The 25,009-nt window shown below is 36.5% G+C and overlaps 1 protein-coding gene across 1 annotated transcript in view; it reads right to left on the bottom strand.

Annotated features, from left to right (window-relative positions):
- The window catches only part of crb (cell polarity complex component crumbs), a 135,790-nt gene that overhangs the window by 42,986 nt on the left and 67,795 nt on the right, over window positions 1–25,009 (bottom strand). The window contains exons 2-13 of the mRNA XM_089643311.1: window positions 16,900–17,055; window positions 12,794–13,008; window positions 11,324–11,516; window positions 10,053–10,301; window positions 9,836–9,949; window positions 9,443–9,568; window positions 8,885–9,030; window positions 7,542–7,743; window positions 6,212–6,340; window positions 4,370–4,482; window positions 1,930–2,083; window positions 157–335 (exon numbers count right to left, since the gene is read on the bottom strand). Of these exons, the coding sequence (XP_089499437.1) occupies window positions 157–335; window positions 1,930–2,083; window positions 4,370–4,482; window positions 6,212–6,340; window positions 7,542–7,743; window positions 8,885–9,030; window positions 9,443–9,568; window positions 9,836–9,949; window positions 10,053–10,301; window positions 11,324–11,516; window positions 12,794–13,008; window positions 16,900–17,055 (1,976 nt within the window). The remainder of the gene's footprint in view (window positions 1–156; window positions 336–1,929; window positions 2,084–4,369; window positions 4,483–6,211; window positions 6,341–7,541; window positions 7,744–8,884; window positions 9,031–9,442; window positions 9,569–9,835; window positions 9,950–10,052; window positions 10,302–11,323; window positions 11,517–12,793; window positions 13,009–16,899; window positions 17,056–25,009) is intronic.

Genomic DNA, 25,009 nt, shown 5'->3' with positions numbered 1-25,009 from the left:
TCATGCTTTTATATCACTTTTTGTAGGTGTGTTGAAGTGTCATTTTGATGAGATACCCGGTCACCGTAGGAACTACCCGGCTATTGTCTAAAATTGAATCTATTTATGTTGATAAAAATTATTGTATCTTTATAAAGTAAGTAAGTATGTATGTACCTGGTGATCGGGGCAGGTGATGTGCAGGCAGTCATCGATATTCTTCTCGCACATGCTGCCCTCGAAGCCGGGCGAGCACTTGCACATGAAGTCCGTTCCGTTGCCCCCGGCAAAACACTCGCCTCCATTCTGGCACGGGTGACCCACGCACGGGTCTATGATGGACTGGCAGCTCTTACCTGCGGGAGATTGAATCTTTACTATTCACATCACAATTTTTTTTTTTTTTTTTTTAATTTTATGGATTCTATTATTGAGATTTTCTCAGCTAAAAGTATTAACATGATTTTTTTGGGGTATTATGCCCTGTATGCTAGTTCCTTCTTTAACCAAATTTTAGGAAAGCATTACAGTGTCCATCATCAGGGCAAACGTGTATTACACATTGATGATGGACAATGTAATGATGTCCGAAATGTTAGCTAAAGAAGAATATAGCATAATACCCCAAAAATAAATCACAACTACACGCATATATATAAATGTTTTATTTCCATAATTTCCTGTGGGTTTTTATTTTTTACTATTAATCCGAATCTTTGGGATACGTTCCTGTGTAAAAAAAAAAAAACCTGCGTCAAAAAATTTCTATATATTATGTATGTATTGGAAAATAGGAGAATTGTTTTGAGTGTGATGTGTTGTCATGTAATCTCTGTCTCACACTAATATTGTTTGTTTATTATACTGAAACAATGTGTTGCAGATAATTTTAACTGCATGAAAGGCTTGAGTTTATAATTTACCCAAAAACAGTTATCAGGATATTAAATATTGAAACAATATTAACCGGTCAGCAACGTAAGCAGATATACACGATAAAATAACGATATCAGTCAAGTACAATAAGCGTATTTACACGTCAACGCGTGTGTTTCCACAAAAATCGTCATAACTCCGTTATTCTTCTAGTGACATCCCTAAAACAAAAAGTAGAATATTCGTATTGAATGAAGCTTCACATCTCTATTCAAAGTTATCCATAGAAACCCGTAAAAAGACCTACTCAGTGGAAGCAAATTTTACCCGCCAAATCGTAAAACGACGCCAAGAAAGCCGTTTGACGTGCCGACCCGCCTCGCAAGTTTAATTATTTTTTTAAAAATATATTTTGTATGAAATGGTCAAAAAGTGAAGTGACAGAATTGTTTATTGTACATTTGTACGATGAAATAAGTGTTTTTTTTTAACATTATCCGTGATTTTAGTATCGTTTTTACATAAAACATTACAGGTGAGTCATTTTTACAATTTTTTCATGTTTCCATTCTAAATTTAAATATTTATAAATGTTAATATTTATTTATGATACAACAATTTGAAAGCCTATTTTGTAACCTTTCTAAAACAGTTTTTACTATTCGGCTCCGTTCAGTAATGTTTCATTTATAGAGCTTTGATTGTGAGGCGGTAATAACACAACGTTTTCGTGAAATTGACATTTCGGTAAAGACATCTTAGCTTCAAGTTCGCGAAAAGTCGGAGGGGTTAAGAAAAAAAATCTTAGTTTGGACGACTGTTCTATCGGCAGAACTATTCCATTAACCTTCAAACCCACTATGTTTGTCCATTCATTATATGAATTCTGTTTTGTACCCCGCTAAAAAGTATAAAATGTCAAATTAAGAGATTCATTGCTCTTGTTAAATAGACATTAAAATTCCCCAAATTATACTAGATGAAACAAAAATCATCATAGTAAAAAAAATCCATAATTAATGTGTAGTATAGACCTCAAAAACAAAGCATAAAAAACAACAGGAAGGTACTCACCAGTAAATCCAGGCGGGCAGTGGCAGTGGAAATTGTTGACTAGCTGCGTGCACTCGGCGCCATTTTGGCAAGGCTCGGAGAGGCACTCGTTTATATCCGTCTCACAAGTGATACCGGTCCAGCCGGGTTCACAATTGCAATAAAAGCCTCCGGGCTATACATTTTTTTAATTCAATAGCCATACAAATATTTTTTTATGGTAATAAATGTTTTTCCAATGTGGCAACATTTTTTTAATACGGCAACATTTTTTTCAGTGGAATGAAAAAATATTTAAAAATAGATTTTTCACACAAAGGTATCCATTTTGTTGATTAATTTTGATTGTGTTTTGTCGGCGTATTTGAGTATTTCCATTAAAATGTTTAACAGTGCGTAAAACAACAAATCCAGTGGTGTTTGTGCAGCAAATTACGATTTTGTTTGTTTTATCGATTGAGCGTGCATGAAAAAGAAATCAAAAACACACAATAAGTTACAAAGCATAAATAAGTGTTATTAAACATACCGCTGATAACTTAGTTGTAACCTATCCTTATTTTTCTTAAGCGAAGTTACAACAGGAAAATGGCAGGACCAGATTAATAATTTTACATTCAAATACAGCAGGGGGGTTATTCTGTATCTTTTGCGTTTTCTAAATCGGCGTTAAATCTGTTACATGTAATTACATCATCAGAACTTCTTTGGTGTCTTGATCCTCGTTCGATCAATCTTCATCAGAACTCCATGTTTTGTACATTACATGCGACTGATTTAACGATATAATGCAATAGATACGGAATCACCCTGCAGGAATTATAAAGTTTTACATATTTATTTTTATTAATAATAATTTTCATAAACTGCTACCCAGAAACAAAATTATTATTTCAAAGTAATGAATTTTATTGATTACTTTTTAGATTATTCGGATACAGCACAGAATGATCAACTAAATGAAATCATGTTTTTAAATGTAATTAGAATAAACAAGAATGATATATTAGAATCACTAGTACAATAATTTTTTTCTATTAAATTAACATGCCATGACAAAAAAAAAACAATAAGTAGCACAACAAATAATCATAAAAATAAAAAAAAAATTTACCAATCTAAGCATCTTTTAACCGTATTGAATGAAATCACTTAATTTATAAAATTCAAATAAAAACTGTTTCTTTCTTCAATTAAGAGAAAATAGAACACTTGAAGTCTGGATAAAGGGAATCAAACCCACCAAGTACATTTGTGTCAAAGTTTTTGAACATTTCATAATCATATTAACCACTCAGAACATTAGAACGTCAAAAGACGTAAATATGATAATAGCGGTCAAGATATTAGAACGTCTTTTCACGTAAACGCACGAGATTTTACAAAAATCGATTTATTTCCATCACTAGTATACGGATTGCCATGATTTAAAAAACAGAGTATCGATAATGAATAACGCTACGCGTCTGTATTCAAGAATATCTATGGAATGTAGAGGTGCATTATCTAAGTCGATTGGATCTGTCATCTTGTTCGTTCATAATTTATTGCGTTTCTAAATAATTTATTAAAAATATTTTAGTTTGGACGGTTAATATTTTGAGGTGACTAATAGTTTTTAATTATATTTCTTCAATATATAAAGTGTTATTTCTTTATGATACTCAGAAAAAAGTACATTTTTCACAGCTTTGAAATAATGGTCAGCGATTTTTACATATTTTTGACGTTTTCAGAAAATGTATATTTAGAAACGCAAATATTTACGTATAACAATACGACAATACGATAGTGAATTTCATAATCTTTCCAAAACATCTTTTAGAATGAGGCTACGTTTCCCAAAACGTGAGTTATGAAGCTTTTAACAAAACTCGTAAATATCACATAAATTTTCACGTTTTGATAGTTCGCAAAGGAACACAAAGTAAATAATAGTCTTTGTCCGAGAGGTTAACACACTTTATGCGGGCATTTTCCACGGTGATGGCAACATACAGCGGGCGAAAACAATTGCACAGTTTGAAATAAAATGATTTTATTTTAAACCACTATATCTTTGAAAATAATGCATAATATATTTTTATGAAATTTTTTCCAATTAGTACTCTCCGCACCTAAGCTATGAGGGAATTATCTAAAATTAAAGAATACTTTGTAAAACGACTAAAACAGAAATTAAAGTCAGTGTTGGGTATTACAGTCATGTTTTAAGTTACCGTAAAACACTGTATTATATTACAAATGATTATTGTTTTCACTTGTGCCAAATCATAAAAAAATTTGCCACATCTCCAGTGCCATAAATTTAATGATTTATTACCCATTGTACTTAAAGTACGACAGGCCGAACTAACGACCCGCTGTTAAGCAGTCAACTGAATGAATGGGTAAATCTACCTTTCCCGCATAAGGTACGCTAATATTTATCGTTAATAGCTTATACCCATGGTCTACTTACGTATTGCGTACACGACGATGCATGTTTGCACGGCAAACGCGCGCACACGGCACTACTGCGTCCAAATGCTTCAGACAGGGACATGGGCATCACGGCTTGCTCGCAATAAACACCTACACGTCGACACAAACAACAAGCAACACGCTACATGCCCAACATCCACAGAGGTGCACAGTGGCGCATTTATGGAGAAAATACTCCAAGAGATCGCTGAGGCGTATGTGTGGTAAAACTTTGTATTGACCGTGTTAAAAAGGCTGATGATGTAAGTGTAATGGTTACCGCATCTGCCTACTTTGCCTAAACGGTGTGACGGTTAGTTACTTTTTAGTTTTTGAACAAATCTTCAAAATGCACTCAGTTAGGTCTTGAAATATTATTTTCACGATAAATGCGTCACCGCTCTGGCATCATTTTACAAAACATAAATTCATTTCAAACAAAAAATAATTTTAGGAAACAAAATCGTAAATTTCATTCTAAAAACATAAGCATTAAAAAAGTAGGTACAAAACTTGCACTCGTAGAAATTGAATAATATAATCCCAATAATAATATTGCATTGCAAAAATATATATCTTACCAATGTTTATTTAACATAAAAAGCATTTCATGAACATAACATGCCAAATGTAATATTTAAAACCAAAGCATAAACTGAATAAAGCGTCTACATAGAAAGCTGAAAATTATGAATGAAAACATTTCACATCTTGATTTTGTGAATTTACAGTAAGCCCAACACATTGTTCTTTCAATGGAAGCTACTAATGTCAAATATAGGATAGAACCTTGGCAGATAAGATGTCAAACATTAATGCAATCCACAGTTTGTCAAAATATATCAAGACCAAAGCCAAATTGTGTGTAAATAAACAGAATAAAAAGGTAGTGTAGAAGTGGCTAGCCCAAATAAAAAAAAACTAAGAGGAAACGAAGAAAAAGATAATATACCGGAATAAGTGGCTATTAAGGACGGGTTCTAAAATAAGCCGCTAAACGTCACTTTACACCATTCTAGTACAAGCAATACTACAAATAATTTATCAACGAATTCTATACAGGTAGTTAGGAAAATGTCTAAAGTTACGAGAAACGAAAACTTTGGGTAAAATGTTAAAAAAATGCTTTCATATCTACTCTATCTGCACCTATAAAGACAGTTTTACTAAAAATCCTTCCGTAATCTCAGAGTAAATAAGATAAAGAACCACCCAAAGCATTTAAAGACACTCTAGACTTTCACTGTAATTCATTCAAAGTTTCTGATTTTATTTATTTTGTTCCGCCATACAAAACAGTATGTCACTCGTGAACTGACTTCAAAGATTGAGTTTTGATATCAATATTGCTTTGCAGTCATAGGACGGTTTTAGAGCACGCTCTTAAAGGCAAAAACATACACGAGATCGAACTTAAAATAATAACGGTACATAATACTTATAAAAGTATGTGTGCTTCTAGATATTTGATAGTTTATTTCATTTAGTGTGCAAAACAGAATTGTTCCACCCATCCCTTGTACAACACTAATGCGCATTTACATATCAAGGGATGACGCAAGTGTTGCACGACTTCAGTGGATTTACAGGTTAAATGGAAAGTTTAGTTTTTTACAAAAAGTGGAAGGGAAATTTCTGTTGTTCTGTAAACAGTAAATTAAAGTAATAAAAGTGCTGGGCACGAAGTAAAAATCTTGCATACCGTATATATATATGTAGAATTGACTGCAACACAAAAGTGGCTTTGTACGAGATGTCTTTATACAAAGTGTGGGAAACCCCTGTTACAAGTGATGAATAATCATAACGATAACAGATCATGTCCCAAAGTTTGACTTACCAGTGAAGCCAGCTGGGCAGGAACAGTTGAAGGAATCAAACACATTGTTGTAGGCGCAGGTGCCCCCGTTCAGGCACGGGTTGGTGGTGCACTCTATGATAGAAGCTATGGTGCAGTTTGGTGGAGTTCCTGTGAATTAAAACCTCCATTAATATATTAAACTCTTGACCCTGTGCAGAAATTGGCGATTGTTATAACAGTAGGCGGGAATGCTGCATCTATTCTACCGGTATCTGAAAATCTAGTGTCATCTGTTCTACCTTTTCCCACCGGTGAACAGCTGTGATCAGTGGCAGCTCGGGCATTTTTACAACAGTAGGCGGGAAAGCTGCATCTGTTCTACTGGTATCTGAAAATCTAGTGTCATTGATACCTTTTTGCACCGGTAAACAGCTGTGATCAGTGGCAGCTCGAGCATTTTTTCGATGGTGGGGTTGACTTTTTTTGTGTAACTGAAATCTCACTACCCTGAGACTATTATGGGTCTCTCGACCCATCACATAAATCCATATGTCAGTCACTCCTGGACACACTGATCCCTAGATTCCTACCCAACCCTCATACCCTTTACCTTCCCAGAACTTCCTCTCCTTCCTTTCATTTAAAAAGACCCTCCACACAGCATACCAAAAGATGACATAGGCCCTGATATACCTGAATATACCAATTTATAAGACAGAATAATAAAAATAAAGAAATATCTCCTAAAAGCAAGATTATCATCAAACTTAATTTGAACACATGCGATTCCTGCCCGAAACTATGTGACGAGGGGATATAATGATCTGACACCCAGCGAATTGAAATTCACATACAAATGCGCATGCGCAGTTTAAAGTACTGCCTATGATCGAGAAAGAAAAGTAAGGAATGTACCCAAATGCTAGATGGACACAGTGGAATATCCCCACGTGCGCAGTAGGTTCTGCACACTGAGAAATGCATCAAAGGACTTGCGTTGCTACATGCTGGTCGTCGCTAGTAACCTTCAACATTCAAGATAATCAACACATGGCGCGGAGCAGACGCCTGTTGCTAAAAAATGATCTAGAATAAATTTTTAAATTATATTTCTGCAAATGTTAATCGCTTGTATGTTAAAAGAATTCATTCTTTGTAGTGCAGACAAAGCATCGACTATATTTAAGTAAGTTTGGGAATATCTAGCGGAGACTGTCCCCACTGTCCCCCTGTAAAGAACCGCCGCTGTGATACACGCCAAATGCGTACGCCATTTGTTCATGGTTAACTGATCATTTTTAGTCAAGCTGCAATAGCAGTGGAAGGGGCCCACCTGGTCTGAATGATATGTCAAGTGGTATAGTCTCACCTGTATAAGGAGGCTGACACACACATTGACCCCTGTCAGTCTGGCAGGCCGAGTGCGGGGGACAGTCAGCACAGCGCACGCTCCGGCGCTGGGCGCACCGGGGGCCTGCCCAGCCCGAGCCGCACTGACAGTGGAAGGAGCCCACCAGGTCGGAGCAGCTGCCGCCGTTCTGGCACGGAGACGAGAGGCACTCATTCTGGTTCTGGAATTCAAATATTTACTATTAAGGAAGTAAATTAAACAGCAGGTTGTTTCAAAGAATTTGAGCAATTCATCAAGTTTCAAAGTTAAAATTAAAGTTCTGTTATTATATCATCATGGGCCTATTTTTTCACAGAACTTGAATAGGACTTTAACAGAACTTGAATATGAACTATCCAAACCATCCTCAATATATTAATTTTAACAACATTTTAGGAAGGAAAAAAAATGGTTTGGACCATGACTCAAAGTCGGTCTCTCCCGCTTATAGGCTGATTAACACTTTTATTAGTAGCAAGTCCGGGCGGTTAAGTAAGCAAGTATCACCAAGAGTTAACATATTACTACATTTACAGTTAAGTTAACACTTGTAACTAATCAGAGCCAAAAAATTGCGCCACCAAAACCCAGTTGGTTTTTTTCAACCACATAATTTATGGAAACCACTAACATTGCTTCTAATTTATTTTAGCATTGCTGCATTGTGCAGTTTTAAATAGGTTTTGACAGGACTTTTTTAGGTTTTGTCGGGACAGAAGGCTCGATAAAGGTGATAGTCTAAATATATCAGGACGGACGGCAACTGGTAACCCTACCTCACGTGTCAAATTATCCTTGTCTACACACTACACTCTCAAAATTACCATCACAGTTTTACTGGGAGCGAGGTGAACTATGGCAACGTCATGTTTTGTTGGCATCAGACAGAGTTACCGCGAGAGGATAGTTAAAACAAACAAACCCATACTTTCCTGTTATATCATCGCGTCAAGCCGTGCCGTGCTGTTACCGCGCTGTGCGAAATTGTAAAAGCACCCAATATTAGTTAGACCTTCATTAAAACTTGAAGATTCAGATTTAAATGAATGCTGGACAGAAGGACACTTAATTGTTGTCAGAGTATGCTGATTGACAGTGACAGATGTATATAATTACATACAAGCACACTTCTAGATGAGCTGATGCTGATCTCTTACTATGCTGCGTTTTAGAGGAATACTAGACAGAAGGGCACTCTCTTGATGGAAATTATTGCATTAGTAACCGGTTTGACATACAGGCACAGTCCGAGCTGATGTTCATCTTGCACTGTGCTGCGATTAACCTAGATTAAGATGAATACTAGAAAGAAGTGCACCCACTTGTTGGCAATTGTTGCCCGAGTATCCGGCTTGACAGTGGCAGACGTACCCGCCATACGTGTCGAAGCACACTCCGTGGTTCAGGCACGGCCCGGGCTGTAGTTCGCACTCGTTAATGTTGATCTCACACCGTGCTCCCGAATAACCTGGAAGCATTTTATTTAATTTTGAGAAATCTGACAATGACACGAATTGCACAATCCCAAAAAAAGTAGGGCGCTTTTATATTAATTTTTGAGGAAACTATTTTCAGTATGGAGGGTCTTTTTAAGGAAAGGAAGTTCTGGGAAAGAAAAATGCATGAGAGGTGGGTAGGAATCTGGAAGCCAGTGTGTCCAGGAGTATTGGACGTGTGAGTCCCTCCATGGTGCAAAGCGATGGGTCAAGAGAGCCCGGCTGGAGAGGTCAAAAGTCCCGATCTGGCCCAACACGCAGTTGGTAGGTAGGTAGGTTTTCAATATTGTAAAACTGTAGTTCGATTTTGGGGTTTGAATTGCAAAGCTGACACGGCTATAAAATGAGATATTGTATTAGTGGTACCAGGATGATATTTATTACCTGTGTTGGTGCATATACAGGTGTAGTTATTGAGGGAGTCCTGACAGAAGCCTCCATTCTGGCAAGCGGGCTGTGGGGCCGTCAGGCAGTCGTCGATGTTCACCTCACAATTGGCACCCGTGAAGCCTGGAAAGGTTTGTTAATACCACTGTTACTTTGTACAACTTCTATTGCAACCAGCAAAATGCTTCACATCCATTTAATTTTCTTACACACACAAAGACATCTATAAAACCTGGGTTGGTTGATTGGCAGAAATTACCGTTTGGCAATTAGCTCACCTTTATGATGATGTATTGGAAGGGACTTAAAAAACCAACCTTCTCAAGCGTGAACTAATGGAACTTCTGAAACGAGTTTCACTGTATATATTGTATTAAAGAGGATAGTCACCTATAGCGCAGGTGCACTGGTAGCTATCGGCACTTGCCGGCACTCGACAGGTGCCGTTGTTGTGACATGGGTTGGGGGTGCACATGGGGTGCACTTCGTACTCGCAGTTGGTGCCTGCAACACATCAATCAATTAAACATCTGCTGAGAAAATCTACATCATATTGTAAGTCAGGTCTCACACGCCGTGCGCGCTGAGATAATAAGTGATATGTAACCGTAGTATCCTTGGGAGCAGGTACACACGTAGTCCCCCTGCTTGGTCTCCTCACAGTGGCCCCCGTTGAGGCAGGGGTCTGAGTTGCAGGGCGGCCCGTTGTCTATCTGGCAGTTGTTGCCCGAATAGCGCGCGGCGCAGTGGCACTCGTAGCGGTCCGCGCGCGACAGGCACACGCCGTGGCGCATGCACGGCTCGTGGTAGCAGTGGTCCACTGGGGGCGTCGTGAGCACATCTTTCCTGTCCACACCTGCAGGTAAACACCGAATTAAAGTAACGCATCAAAAGAGTCTACTACTAAATAATACTAATTGTCTGCCTCGACACGGGAATCCTCCCTGTAAGACTGGCATAGCCTACATAGCATTATTATAACATTACCTTTGTAATATATTACAGTTGTGGTGTTAGGTACATAAGGTAAAAATTAAGTATGATCCGAAGGGGTGTCATTAGAGTCCCCCATAAAATCGTGAAGCGGCCGTGTCTCTTATCCTCTTAAATCTTTTCTCTGAATATAACTAGTTAATCTGGGGATACTACTTGTGGTAGATGATATACTTTTTTTATGAATATTACACACATTATCTGGTAAGACTGTATAATTTACAAAAAAACATCATTGTGTCCAGAAAACAAGCAAGTTAATACGAAAATAGAATTAACTGACGAAAAATTAGTGCCAGCAAACTAAGAATTAATATTCCTTTTTCCTTCTTAAGCCACACTCAGATATTAGTTGCTGACTACCGACTTAACCAAACATCTCCCATCTCCCATTTTCACTCATAAGACAATCATTAAACAAAATTAAATGAAACAATGAAAACGTTGTGAAACACAAACAACTTAGATGTTGCACAAAACTCTCATTTGGGGTAAGTGTATTACCCCCTTCGGAGTAGGGAGTGTTTTTTTTTTTTTTTATTTTTTTTATTTATCAACTTTCAAAAATACATTTTTTACAATTAAGTCCCGTTAAACTGATTGATATCAGTTTGTCAACGGGTTATTTTAACAATTACTTCTTAAATACATATACAATTTTAACAAGTACATAAAATGTACACATAATTACATTAATACAAAAAAATTCTTTCACATAACCATTTTTTTAACATACATTTCCTTCTGTGAGTCAATTCACAGCTTTTTATTGAGTATGGTAACATGTTGTAAATTATTGGAACGAGGTATTCTAGAGAATAGTTAATAAGTAGTTAATAGTTAATAAGTAGTTAATAGTTAATAAGTAGTTATGTATATAATTACACTTGTCAGTGGAGAGCGGGCACTTGCCCAGCTGCACATTCCAGTGCTGCATGAGCGAGGTGTTGAAGACCAGGCCCGGCCCTTCCAGCAGGCATCCGGAGAACTGACTGCCGCCCACCTGCAGCACAGCCTGGTCGCTCTCAAACTCCGGCGTGTTGAGAATGTCCGCATTGTATGTGGCGTTGGCCACCACCTATAACATAATATTCGAAATCAAATTAAAATCTTATATCACAAACTTTCTTTAATTTCAATGAGGCGGAATTGAAAGTTTCTATTAAAGCTGACAATAATTTTGATTTTCGTGTGAATTTTTGAAGACAATTTTTATTGATAACTTTATCTAAGGCAGTGACGCACTTTTCATATAGCCTCCTTGGCAAAATAAAATATCAAAAAATTTCTGTAAGATGTTTGACGGTTTCGTTTTAAAAAAGGGTTTGGCGGCAAACTTTAATCTGTCTTCAAAGTTTTTAATCAGCCGCTCCAAATAACAAGCTTTCTTATATATTCTAGAATTACCTCAAATGCAGAAAAAAACTCTTTGTTGAGATCATTTGAAGCATTTAAATAAAAGGTTTCCTGACAGAATTTTGTTTGGAATCTGACTTTCCGAATGATAAAAATCAACAGCATTTTCTGGTTTGACCCCTTGGAGACAGAAAATTTTTGCATTGCTTGTAATTCTATGATTAATTTATTATAACATATAAAATACAAATATGTTAGCAAAGTCAACCATGCCCGCAAACAAATTAAAATGGATATATTGGCCTTCCGGCTAAAAAGGTTGTGCATCACTGGACCTAGGGACTGATAAAATGAAGCAACTTTCAGTTGACAAGGACTGTCAAATGCCATTACTGATTAACTCTTTGCACGCGGCCGTATCAACTGTTGTTACGGCAATAAGTCCATACTCACACGCGGCTGTATCAACAGTTGATACGGAAACTTTGAATGCCGATATTTCAGCGGTCTTTTGACATAAATTTATTTCCCGCTCGCTTGAACATTCGTAGAACTATCACGTGTAGAAGTGCTTATGGTGTCCCACTTGTGTCTATCAACGCAGTGGCCTAAGTATATAGTAGTTTGCCGCTATCTCAAACAAGCATAGGAACAAAATAAAAAGTGGCACAAATAAATTATAATCCGACAGGTTGGATGACTGATGCATGATGCTCCTTTGCAATGACATATTTTTCATAAATAATCAAAGATAACGATGAACAAGCGTATTAGAAACAATACGTTGGAAAAGTGCTAACTCGATCAGTTGTTTCTTTTTTATCAACATTGTTTGTGTTTGTTTTAAGTATGGAGGCTATTTACCAAGGAAACATCTTGTTACATTTATTTTAACTATATTTTGTATTTTGTCCCTAGTCATTTAATGGGATGGCAGCACTGTGCGATTGCATGTGTATGAAGTTTGGAAGAAAGAGTAAGTAAAGAGTTTCCACTGACCACACTGTGCCCGCTCTCGTCGCTCAACGTGAGCTCTGGCGGGCGGTAAACCAGACCCACGTAGTGCCAACGATTGTCCAACGGCCGCAGCGGTAGTCGCACCTCGGCGCGCGGCCGCCCCGGCCACTTGGCTGTGAACAGCACGTGGTCGGCCAGCGCCATCAGCTGTATCGAGTAGCCCTTAGCGCCCTGGCGCTGGGAGAATAGCTCGCCACCTGGAATACGAAAACAAAATCACATAAAGCAGCTATACTCAACCTTTTTTCTTCCCGGGCCACATTCCCATGTTTGCAATGTTACATGGACTGCAATTTAATACACCATACCATTTACCTTCTTCCCTAATACCTCCCCTCCTATGCTTCGGTGGAGAGGGTGGGGGAGAGGGGAGTTGGCAACGATTGCTTACCAGAGGAGTCAAGTTATTATTGCTTGAACGATAACCAAACAACTTTGGACAGTGACAAATAACACACTTTCGTGATATAAAATCATGAAAAGTAGTGAAAAAAAAAACTTGGTTAAAAAGGTTAATTAGATTGCGTTAGGTTAGGTTTATAGGCTAGTTTTATAGGCTAGTTTTTATATAAAGTCATGAAAAGTGGGTTATAGGCTATTAGGTTTATAGGCTATTAGGTTTATAGGCTAGTTTTTATGTAGTCATGAAAAGTGGTGAAAAAAAACTTGGTTAGAAAGGTTAATTAGATTGCGTTAGGTTAAGTTTATAGGCTAGTTTTTATATAAAGTCATGAAAAGTGGGTTATAGGCTATTAGGTTTATAGGCTAGTTTTTATGTAAATTCATGAAAAGTGGTGAAAAAAAAACTTGGTTAGAAAGGTTAATTAGATTGCATTAGGTTAGTTTTTATTCATCACGTTTTAATGACTTTATCACTTTTCAAAAGCGTGTTGATTTGTCACCGTCCTGAGTTGTCATAAAACACACAAGAACGTAAGTATTTTAATTTTTTAACATTATTATAAAATCATATTCATAAATTTTACTAAAAAAGTTTCAAGTCAAAAATGCTTATGTTTTACATATTTGTAGGGAAAAAATTTTCTTCAAGATAATATCAGAAGAAGATAGAAATTATTTTTTTATTAATGTTAACCCCAGTTATCAATAGGGCTTTGAAAGCTGAAACAGTGCTTGGGTGCTTGGACAGTGTACCTGACGAAAAACAGGATGGTTTTCTTCAAAATGGCATATTATGTATGTCCGTGTTAACTATACATATTACAATTCGGGAGGCGGGTTTGGGTACCGCAGCCCCGGGAACCATTTATTGGATAACCACCACCTCTGCCATAGGTCACCCCAAGTGGTTCGCAACGTTTGGTGATTTAGCAGGGGTACCCGGGTTCATCGGGTGAGGTGTGTTCACAATGTGCCTGCCCACCAGCTGCGTGGTGTGCCAGATCGGAAGAGACTGGTTTGGGGAGACCCCTCGACCTCTCCAAATGCTCTCTCGACCAATCAACTTGCACCACAGTGTGAGGGATATATTCATATGTCCGTCACTTCTGGACACCCTAGATTCCCAACCTTGAGGGAAATAATTTTCCTGAGAGACTCCCATGTGGGGTTTGTGTAAAAAAAATACCTGACAATTTAAATATTTTTTAAATAACTGAAAACTGAAAAAGCTTTAATTAAAAATTTTGTGTGATTTTAGTTGTTGGGAAGTTTATATTATTTTGATTATCAGATTTGAGTTGAGTATGGCTGACAGTATAAAGGGATACCGATCAAAGGAGGTTGAGCTCTTTTTCCTAAAGACAGGTGGAAACTTGGGTGGCAATCGGCTGACGTGACAAATACCCATCTCATATATGACCCCAATGAGAGAGAGCCTGGGTTCTCACCGCCTCGTAAACTCTGCTCCTCCATCAATGGAATAAGTTGCTTTACGGCCGTTGTGCTCCCACAATGCATTGGATAACCAACACCTCTGCCATAGGTCACCCCATAGGTAACTTAACAGGTAAGGTTTGTCCAGGTCTGGAGGGCGGATGCGTTCGGTTGAGGCAGGTTGAGAGAGACCCTTTCACCTCTCCAGAGATGTGCTTTATTTCAAATAAATCCATTTCAAATGGAAATGCAAAATGGGTATTTTCCATTTTGCATTTTAAATGCTTTTTTAAAAACCATTTTGCATTTTGCATTTTAAATGCTTTTCTCAATGCATTTTCCATTTTAAATGTTTTTTTTGCAACATTCTTCCTACTTTCTCTACTCATCTTTTTTTCATAAGCCCCAAATATCAGTCAGTCCTCAACCTCACTATGAGAGATAATTTACATTTGTCAAGTTACTCCCTGGTAGGAGACCTGGCAATTGAGTGATACCATTACAAAAATACCGATTCAAATAATGAACATGGCCGACGCTGTAATATTAAATGTTAGATAGCAGTTTCTATGTTTTTACGTTGGCAACATTAGTCCCGCGAAAATTTTTTGTGGTTTCATAATCTGTAGACGTGGTGTTTTTGGATTTACCATCATGTAATATGTTTGTTCTACATTGATGTCCATTATTAAATGACAAAATTGTTTAAAAATTCTATAATTATTTTAATTGTTTGACCTGAGAAACCATTTTGCATTTTCAATGCATTTTGAAAATAGGTATTTTGCATTTGAAATGCTTTTCTAAAAACCATTTTGCATTTTGCATTTTCAAATGGAAAATTTTTGACCCATTTCCATTTTGCATTTCAAATGGTTTTGGGTACCCATTTTGCACATCTCTGCACCTCTCCAGCCGGACTCTCTCGACCTTGCTTTGCACCGCAGTGGGAGGGATGATTCATGTCTGTCACTCCTGGACACACTGACCCCCAAATTCCTATCCACCCCTCCCTCCACGTTTCCTTCCCAGAACTTTCTCTCCTTTTTTTTATTTTATATTTTTTTTTTATTCTAGATAAAAGAAAATTACATTTTTCACTTATTTAACTAGAAATAACGAATACATTACACATAAATATATTACACAACGATATTATTCACTTTCATTGTTTTGTAGACTGAGCATAAAACTGAACAATTTTTTTTTAAATGTGCCTACACTTTTTACATTTTTAATTTCGTCTGGGAAGCAATTATATATGTTGCTACCCTCGTAACCAATGGATTGCTTGCCATAATGAGTATGTATGGTGTTTAAATGTATTTTATCGTGTTGCCGTGTAAAGTGTGTGTGTACTTGGGACGTTTTAATGAGTTCTGTATTTGTATGTATGAGTTTATTATTTATTTTGTAATTAAGGAGACTATTATATTCATATAATTATCTTAATTTTAATAGTTTTATTATTATTATTATTATGTAATGAGCAGGCAGCATTCTGCTGATGCGCTCATATCTGATTTCACAACAAGTTTGACAGTAATTGAGTTGTTTTAAGTTTGAACTAAGTCCTTTCTTCTCTTCAAATGTGAATCCAATTTTGAATTGATTTATATTTGTTGCATCGATGACATGTTGTGGGAGTTTGTTCCAAGCATCCACTACTCTATTTGCAAGGAAGTGTTTTCTAGGATTAGATGCAAAAGGCGTTTTGGTAATTTTTTTGTTTTAATTTTTTTGTTTCCATATATAATTTTTTTGTTGATGTTCTAGGTTTGAAATGAAATAGCTTTTTGATTACTTTGTTTTGTGTTACCTGTAGTTCATTTATATATGTTTCACATACATTTCCCCAGATTTCAATCAAGTAGTTTAAATGTGAGTGTACGAGGCTATAATATAGACCTTTTTTAATTTTATTTGGTAACAGATATGATATCCGGCTAAATACGCTAATTAAGGGGGTGATTTTTTAAAAAGTCCTTCACACAGTATCCTCAAAGATGACATTCTCATGTTAAAATTTTCCCCCAGGGCATCCGGTGTAATTAAACAATAGTTGGAGCGATGTGTGAATGCGATGCGGTGCAGATCACCAAACATTTGCCAACGAATGCCCGCACCATTCATTCCACGGAGGAATAGATGAGATCGACAGGAGGCCCTAGACTGGCTCGAAGATCTAGATCCACCATACGAAAGAAGAAGAACCTTTTGTGTAGCCCTCGCTGATTGGTTAGTGAACTCACCAGTGCAGGAGCGGAAGCTGATGCCCGTGTGGTCATGCAGAGAGATGGTGTAAGACATGCGCATGTATGAGGAGCCGTTCATGTAGGCCTCGCGCGCTTCGGGCAGGCCGGGCGGTGATGGGCTCCGCGCGCACGAGTGCCATTGCACCGCGAATACTGCAACAAATAGAAGAAAATGTCAGTTTTTTTATTTTACCACACAACAAATACACCAAATATACATTATAATATTATGCAGAACCTTCAGAAAAATATGCAAGTTATAGTAAAAAATGTTAAAACTTCACTTTTTGGTAATTTGCAATCTTTATGAGCATGTGTACTAAAATTCAAACAGATTTTATAATAAAATATTTGTTTTCCCAGATGCGACCTGGTGGCCTGAAATGATATTGATAAATTCGATATATAAGTTTAGTAGCAATGCCATATTGCAAAAATTAAAAACCATAATTTAAAAATAAAAAAAAACACCCTGTTTTGAAGAACAGAAAACCATATTTTACCTAAGTTTATTATTGAGAATTTAAATAAGAAAACAACGGTATCTAAATAAATTACCTATACGGATTTAGAAAAAAAATAGTTATAAAGTAAAGAAAAAAAACACCACATAAATAAAAGTATTTTTTAAAGTTTTTATTGTATTGTGAAAGTGGATTGAATTCTGTTGAAATGAGATCCCTGAGACGTATGTGTGGTAAAACTATGTATGATCGTGTGAGGAATGTGGAGATCCGCAAAGAGTGCAAGGTTGATGTAAGCATGATGTAAGTAGAAAGGGACGCTTAGATGGTTTGGGCATGTAGAGCGAATGAGCGAAGAAAGGAGTGCAAGGAGAATATACGATGCAAATGTGAATGGTAGCAGAAGTCGGGGAAGACATGGCACGACCAAGTGAATCAGATACTTGAGTCGGGCCATGTCAAGAGTCAGAACAATAGAAGAGTATGTATGAGACGATGTATGAACGTGAATGAGGCAAGGAGTGTGTGCCAAGACCGAGTTGTTTCGCAGTCTGTCCTCTCTGCCTACCCCTGCGGGGAAACGGCGTGATGGTTGGTTAGTTAGTTAGTTATTTTTATTATTATCAATTTTAATTGGAACATTCCATTTTAAATTAAATAATAATATTTTTAAACACTAAACATAATTTTTTTAAATGTTTTTTTTCATTTTACACAGATTCCATGAGATGGGGGAGAAGAAATTCTCCCATAGCTATAATAACTTCTTTTTTCTACAATTTGCAGTAGTTACTGTGGTTACCCAGGGCCTGCACTGAACCAACGCGGCACCTGACGCGAGTAAAATTTTGACGCCCCTTGTCGCTCCTGGACACAGTAATCCCTAGATTCCTACCCATCCCTCACACCCTCTTCCTTCCCAGAACTTCCTCTCCTTCCGAGGGTCGGCCCTAAGCCAGAGCGGTGCATGGCGCGAATAAGGTTTTGACGCCCCTTGTCGCTCCTGGACACAGTAATCCCTAGATTCCTACCCATCCCTCACACCCTCTTCCTTCCCAGAACTTCCTCTCCTTCCGAGGGTCGGCCCTAAGCCAGAGCGGTGCATGGCGCGAATAAGGTTTTGACGCCCCTTGTCGCTCCTGGACACAGTAATCCCTAGATTCCTACCCATCCCTCACACCCTCTTCCTTCCCAGAACTTCCTCTCCTTCCGAGGGTCGGCCCTAAGCCAGAGCGGTGCATGGCGCGAATAAGGTTTTGACGCCCCTTGTCGAAACCAGAAGACGCCTAGGTAGGTGATTACTGTAGTCAATAATATTCGAATGATTTGTATTTTTGTGTAGCGCCGTTTTTGTGAAAAATAATCTCAAGAGTGATGTGTTAGGACTGTTAGGTATTAGGTATTATCAACGCCTTGGCGCCTAGACAGTTCGGCGCTCGGAGCGGACCGCTCCAATTGCGCCCGCACAGGGCCGGACTTGTAGGTACCTAATGAAAGTTGCATGATATTCATTAAATGAATAAGGACTATATTACTGAATTCGGTGTATTCCCTAGGTCAGTGCTCCGCAACCTTTTCTCACCTACGACACACCAAATTTCTTCCTAGAATTCCGCGGCACACCAAAAGCTAAAATATATGTATAGGTATTAAATTGATACACAAATTTTACAATATTTTTTTTGTTTTTTATTTGAAAAGTATACCTACATACATGCATATAACTATAACATTTTTATTTTTACGCAATCTTAATAATTATTATAAAATAATAATAAATTAATTAGTGATTAATTGTTAAATTAACCTGCGCTTGTTTCAATGAACACAAAAGTTTTAAATTCGGCTCGATATTTGACAGCGCAACCCGAAGTTCTTGGTCAAGACCTTTTAAGCATGACCGCTTATCATTTTTAATTAATACAAGCGTTGAAAACTTTGCTCACCTAAATATGTCGTTGAAAATGGAAGTAGTGTTAAGAATGCTTTGACGGAAATGCGAGGATATTCTTTTTTAATGTAAATCCAGAAAACATCTAATGGATCTTCGGAGAAGTGATGTTTTAATGTCATGTCATTATTTAAATCTGTAAATTCCTCTCGAATTTGCAGAGGCAGTGCTTCCGTTGAATTTATTGCATTGGTTGCAAAAGGATTTCGAATCCAATCGTATTGTTTCGTATTAATGGAATAAAAATATTGACCAAATTACTGCTGAAACATACTTAAATGTTGTTTGGCCAGATCCACAGTTAATTGTTTGTTTTCAATTGTACTATGGTTGGTCCTTTGGTACATTTCCAAATATCCTTTTTGCAACTCTTTCTGCCAAAGTTCGTTATTAAGTTCATTCAAATGATCGAATATATCAGCCATGTATGCAAGTTTAGCTATCCAGTAATTATCATCAAAGTGCTGATATAGTTCGGGCATATTTTGATTTAAAAGAAACTCACACACCTCGTGACGAAGCTCAAATAATCTAGCGAAAACTTTGCCTCGGGATAGCCAACGAATTTCAGTATAAAACAATAAGGATTCATATTTGGCTCCCATTTCTGCACAGAGTATTCCAAAGATTCAAAGATTGTTTTACACAAGAGACAAAACCCTTTTTACTACCCGTCATTGCCATAGCGCTATCTGTGCAAACAGCAATGCAATTGCTCCATTTAATATTATACATTTTGAAGAAATCATGTGTTACTTGAAAAAATTCTTCACCGGTAGTTAGCTCTGGAACCTCCTTACAAAATAAATAATGTTCTTTAATAAAGTCCTCGTCAACGAAACGTACAATAGCTATCAACTGTGCTTTATTTTTAATATCGGTTGTTTCGTTGATCTGAAGCGCAAATTTTTCAGCCAATAACAGTTTTCTAATCAGTGTTTCTAATATATTGTGAATACGTCTTTTATCATCAGACAATGAACAATATTATGAAAAATATTTTGTCATTGTTTATTAAATACTTAATGAAATATTGTAAAATTTCAAATACATTGAATTTGACCGCGGCACACCTGTGTCCGGCTCACGGCACACCAGTGTGCCACGGCACACCGGTTGCGGAGCACTGCCCTAGGTGACCCATGCGTAAATATAGTATCTCACTCAAAAGTACATATTTTTGGTGACCGGTAAAAAAACAACGTCTTGTGATTATTTTCAAAACCGTCGGAGGCATAAATGACCCAAAAGCCACGAAAACATCGTTAAAACCAATACATTTCAGTCGAGAGTAATACCTGGGAATATGCAGTATCAATCGAGAAGCAAGAAGCAATACCTTATTAGTATATATTAGTATGTATCTGGTATCTGATACAACAGTACTTTGATAATAATATGATTAGCAAAACGAGCGGTGCTTTGATCGACAGTTACCGCAATGTGACCATTTGACAGTCACATGCGACCAGAGATGTGCAAAATGGGTACCCAAAACCATTTGAAATGCAAAATGGAAATGGGTCAAAACTTTTCCATTTGAAAATGCAAAATGGTTTTTAGAAAAGCATTTCAAATGCAAAATGCAAAATACCTATTTTCAAAATGCATTGAAAATGCAAAATCGTTTCTCGGGTCAAACAATTAAAATAATTATAAAATTTTTAAACAGTTTTGTCATTTAATAATGGACATCAATGTAGAACGAATATATGATGGTAAATAAATAAACAATTACATGATAGTAAATCAAAAAATGCCACGACTACGGATTATGAACCACAAAAAAATTGCGCGGGATAAATGTTGCCAACGTAAAAACATAGAAAGTGCTATCTAACATTTAATATTACAGCGTCATGGCTCCATGTTCAGTATTTGAATCAGTATTTTTTGTAATGGTATCACTCAATTGCCAGGGCTTCTACCCGAGAACAACTTGACAAATGTAAATTATCTCTCATAGCGAGGTTGAGGACCGATTGATATTTGGGGCTTATGAAAAAAAGATGAGTGGAGATAGTAGGAAGAATGTTGCAAAAAAGCATTTAAAATGGAAAATGCATTGAGAAAAGCATTTAAAATGCAAAATGGAAAATACCCATTTTGCATTTTGCATTTCCATTTGAAATGTATTTATTTTAAATAAAGTACATCTCTGCATGCGACCAGGTATTTTAAAATATCAAACACAGGGTTTTCCAATAAGAGGTGTTATTTTGATATTCAATCAATGGTTTCGTTGCTTGTGTGGCAGGTAGCGCCGTCTTGTTGAAAGTAAACGTTGTCCAGATCAATACCATCAAATTCCCGCCATAAAAAAATCATTAATCATCTCTCGATAGCGCAATCCATTCACCGTAACTGTTGCTCCAGTCTCATTTTCGAAAAAGTAAGGTCCAATGACTCCGCCGGACCATAAACCGCACCAAACAGTCACACGTTGAGGATAGAGAGGCTTTTCAACAATTGCTCTTAGGTTTTCAGAGCCCCAGATGCGACAATTTTGCTTGTTGATGAAGCCACCGAGGTGGAAATGGGCCTCATCACTCAAGATGATTTGCATTTGATTCACTCAAGTGAATTTTAATAATTTCAATGCGTTGTTGAAGCGTGTATCGTTCCATTTTTATCAATGGCGTAGTTTCTACTTGTCAAATGTCAAAAAATTACAGCTTCAAAAGTAACATCTACCGAAATAGCGGGCTATTCAAAATAACACCTCTTATAGAAAAACCCTGTATTTTAGTACATTAGTAGTATCCTGCACCACAACTTATCTTAGTATATTCTTCCTGGGATCACGCATAGCTGATTCATTCGATCTTATTTGAAAGTTGTAGATAACAAAGTCACGATTTTAATGTCATGTTTCATAACAGAACTCCGCGGTGCACAACACAATGGTCATTGGTCATTTCTGTATCGGGCTATTCGATGTTTGCGTGGCTTACTAAAATCACTATTTACTCATGACGCATGACACACAAAGTTTCCAAGTGCTGATGCAAGCTAAAAATATAAGATCTTTATCGACTTGGTCCAAAACCTCCTTCCTACATCACAAGGCCGGGACACTCATAACTTGTATGAGATTCTGCAAAAATTTATGTTTTAATTTTTTTATTCGATGTATTCATTTTTAAGGCGATGCACTACGTCGTGTAATATTTTAAATTGAGCTGATAGCAGGCCTTACGTAGATGGCGATAAGGTTTAAATTCCCGCTTAACACCATCCGCCTGTTTTGATTTATGCAAGAAAAAAACATGGCCAAAAAGTGCCTTTTATTTTATTTTGTGGATGTTCAGGCAAAAATATTTAATTTTTTTCGATCATTTTATAAATAACTTAATTTGCCACATTATACAATAAAATCATAACCGAAAATGGGTTCGTAAGTAGGAGATTTTCAACTTTAAAGCAGTTTTCATAGGACTCATACATTATTTTTTTCTGGGCTTATAAAAAGACTTAAGACTCTAAAAAAGACTCTAAAAAATACTCGATTATTTCAAAGGCCAAGGTGTATTCTACTCGCAGTATTTAATTAAAGCATCTGAAACATTTCTAGGCGACCAAATTTTCAAACTAAAAACATATGATTTTGCATTACTACGTATGGCATCGCCTTAAATGTTTTAGTAAATTTTAATAAATTAATAAAAATATTTTTTGGAGGTTTCTATACAAGATAGGAGGCTGATTTGATTCAGTGTACCGGACTTGTGATCTAGGAGATTTTGCTTGGTCAGACCAATGAGTCGAGATGTGAAACACGGGGGGAGCAAAACTAATCCAGCTCACCTAATTACGTAGGCAATAGAAATTCGCAAAAACCCTATCAACAACAATAATATTATGCTTCGTCGTATCAAGTTCTGTTATTATTCCTTTATTTTCCAGTTGTTCACAGAACGTGAATAGTAAGAATTTCATAGAACTTTCACAGAACTTGAATATTAACTTTGAAAATTTGGTGAACTGTTCATGTGCAGTGAAACGATTGGCCCTATCTATTTAATTCGCTTTACGTTCTATGTCTTCCTGGGTGTCCCCGAAATTTTCTTAATATATTTTTTTTAACACAAAGAACAAAATACTGTAAGGAATAGTACCCAAAATAAATAATTTCGAAGCAGAGCTGGGCAGTTTAATTAGATTTGTTGTTCTGCTTGCCGATATAAATTCTACTAAGACCTGTTTATATTTAGTAATTGATGCGTTGAATATGTCAACAAACTTCTTATAATCACTACCTAAATTCTGCATACGGCGAATGCGAGTATACAACTGTTATTCAAATAAAAATTACTTTATAATAAAAACACATAAATTTGTTTTTGACCACGATAGTTTTATTTTCACTCTACCGGTTTCGGAAGATCCCTTCCTTCGTCAGGAGAATATTTAAAACTGATCTACTACACAAAATATTGACACATAAATACAAAAATGTTAAGTGTTTGAGGGAGATGTGGACAAAGTGGAAGGGGTAATTACGGGAATTCCAGGAAGAACAGAGCGGTTAACTGGAAATATGTCAAGAATAGGACTATAAGACAGATTAATTTGGTTATTTATTATACTGGAGTTATTATTGAGGGCTTTTCTGATTTCAAGTGCTTCTAAATTATCTAATTTTTTGCCTTTATTACTACGGTGAAGAATTTTAACCCCTGTATCTTTACTAAAAGTATGATCGGTGGAAATGAGATGATTGGCAAACTCCGAAAAATTATTGTTATTTAAACATCTTAAATGTTCCGTGATTCTAATATTTATATTTCTAGTTGTCTTACCTATGTAGAACGATGGACAATCGTTGCAACATAGTTTACTTGAAATCAGAAAAGCCCTCAATAATAACTCCAGTATAATAAATAACCAAATTAATCTGTCTTATAGTCCTATTCTTAAACAACTGGAATTTCAGTGGCGTAACTACAAACTTGGTGTCACCGAGCCAACCTGATTATTCGGCCAGTCCTTTGCAATGAATGTTCGTGAACAATCACAATGAGGAATTCCAGTTAAAATTTCTCATTTCTTTTGGCGGGGCTAGGGGGAGAAAACCGACTCTTTCACGGAACGACGCTTCATTCGGCCAGCCCCGTAACTCTTCGGCTCTTTCCGCCCAAACTCTGTGCGGTATATTTGCTTCAATTCCCACTAAAATTGGCAACGGATCTATTCTAAATTATGATGAATTTTTAATTTGTAACATATTTATTTGTGTATATTTTAATAATACAGATTTAAAAAAAGGTTTTATTATCAAAAATATTAAAACTTTACTTTTCAATAAACATTAATTTCGATGTTTCACATCTGCCAGACGTGTCTGGGCGGCAACATATACATTTTTAATATGTTTATTTTAACTAAAAAAGGCCAGCATTTTTATAAAGCCCGTTTTCACACAAAAGTAAGCTTTTAAATATACATACTTTTTGTTTTACTCGCAAGTGTTTAGTGGCCAGATAAACCTCAACCCTTTTATTGTACCTATCGACTTAAAATTAAAGACTTAGAGGTTTTTTTTTTTTTTTTTTTTTTTAATAAATTTAATTTAGATTAAATTTGATAATATTATTATTAAGTTCTGCAAGTATTTTAGTTTTTTATTATTGTGACAGCTGTTTCGGCTTACAAGGCCATTTTCAAACTGACAGTCTGACGCAACCACAAT

This window comes from Hesperophylax consimilis, chromosome 19, assembly GCF_061612785.1.
Source record: "Hesperophylax consimilis isolate HC1 chromosome 19, BYU_Hcon_1.0, whole genome shotgun sequence".
Lineage (NCBI taxonomy): Eukaryota > Metazoa > Arthropoda > Insecta > Trichoptera > Limnephilidae > Hesperophylax > Hesperophylax consimilis.
This window is presented reverse-complemented; position numbering and strand designations above follow the sequence as displayed.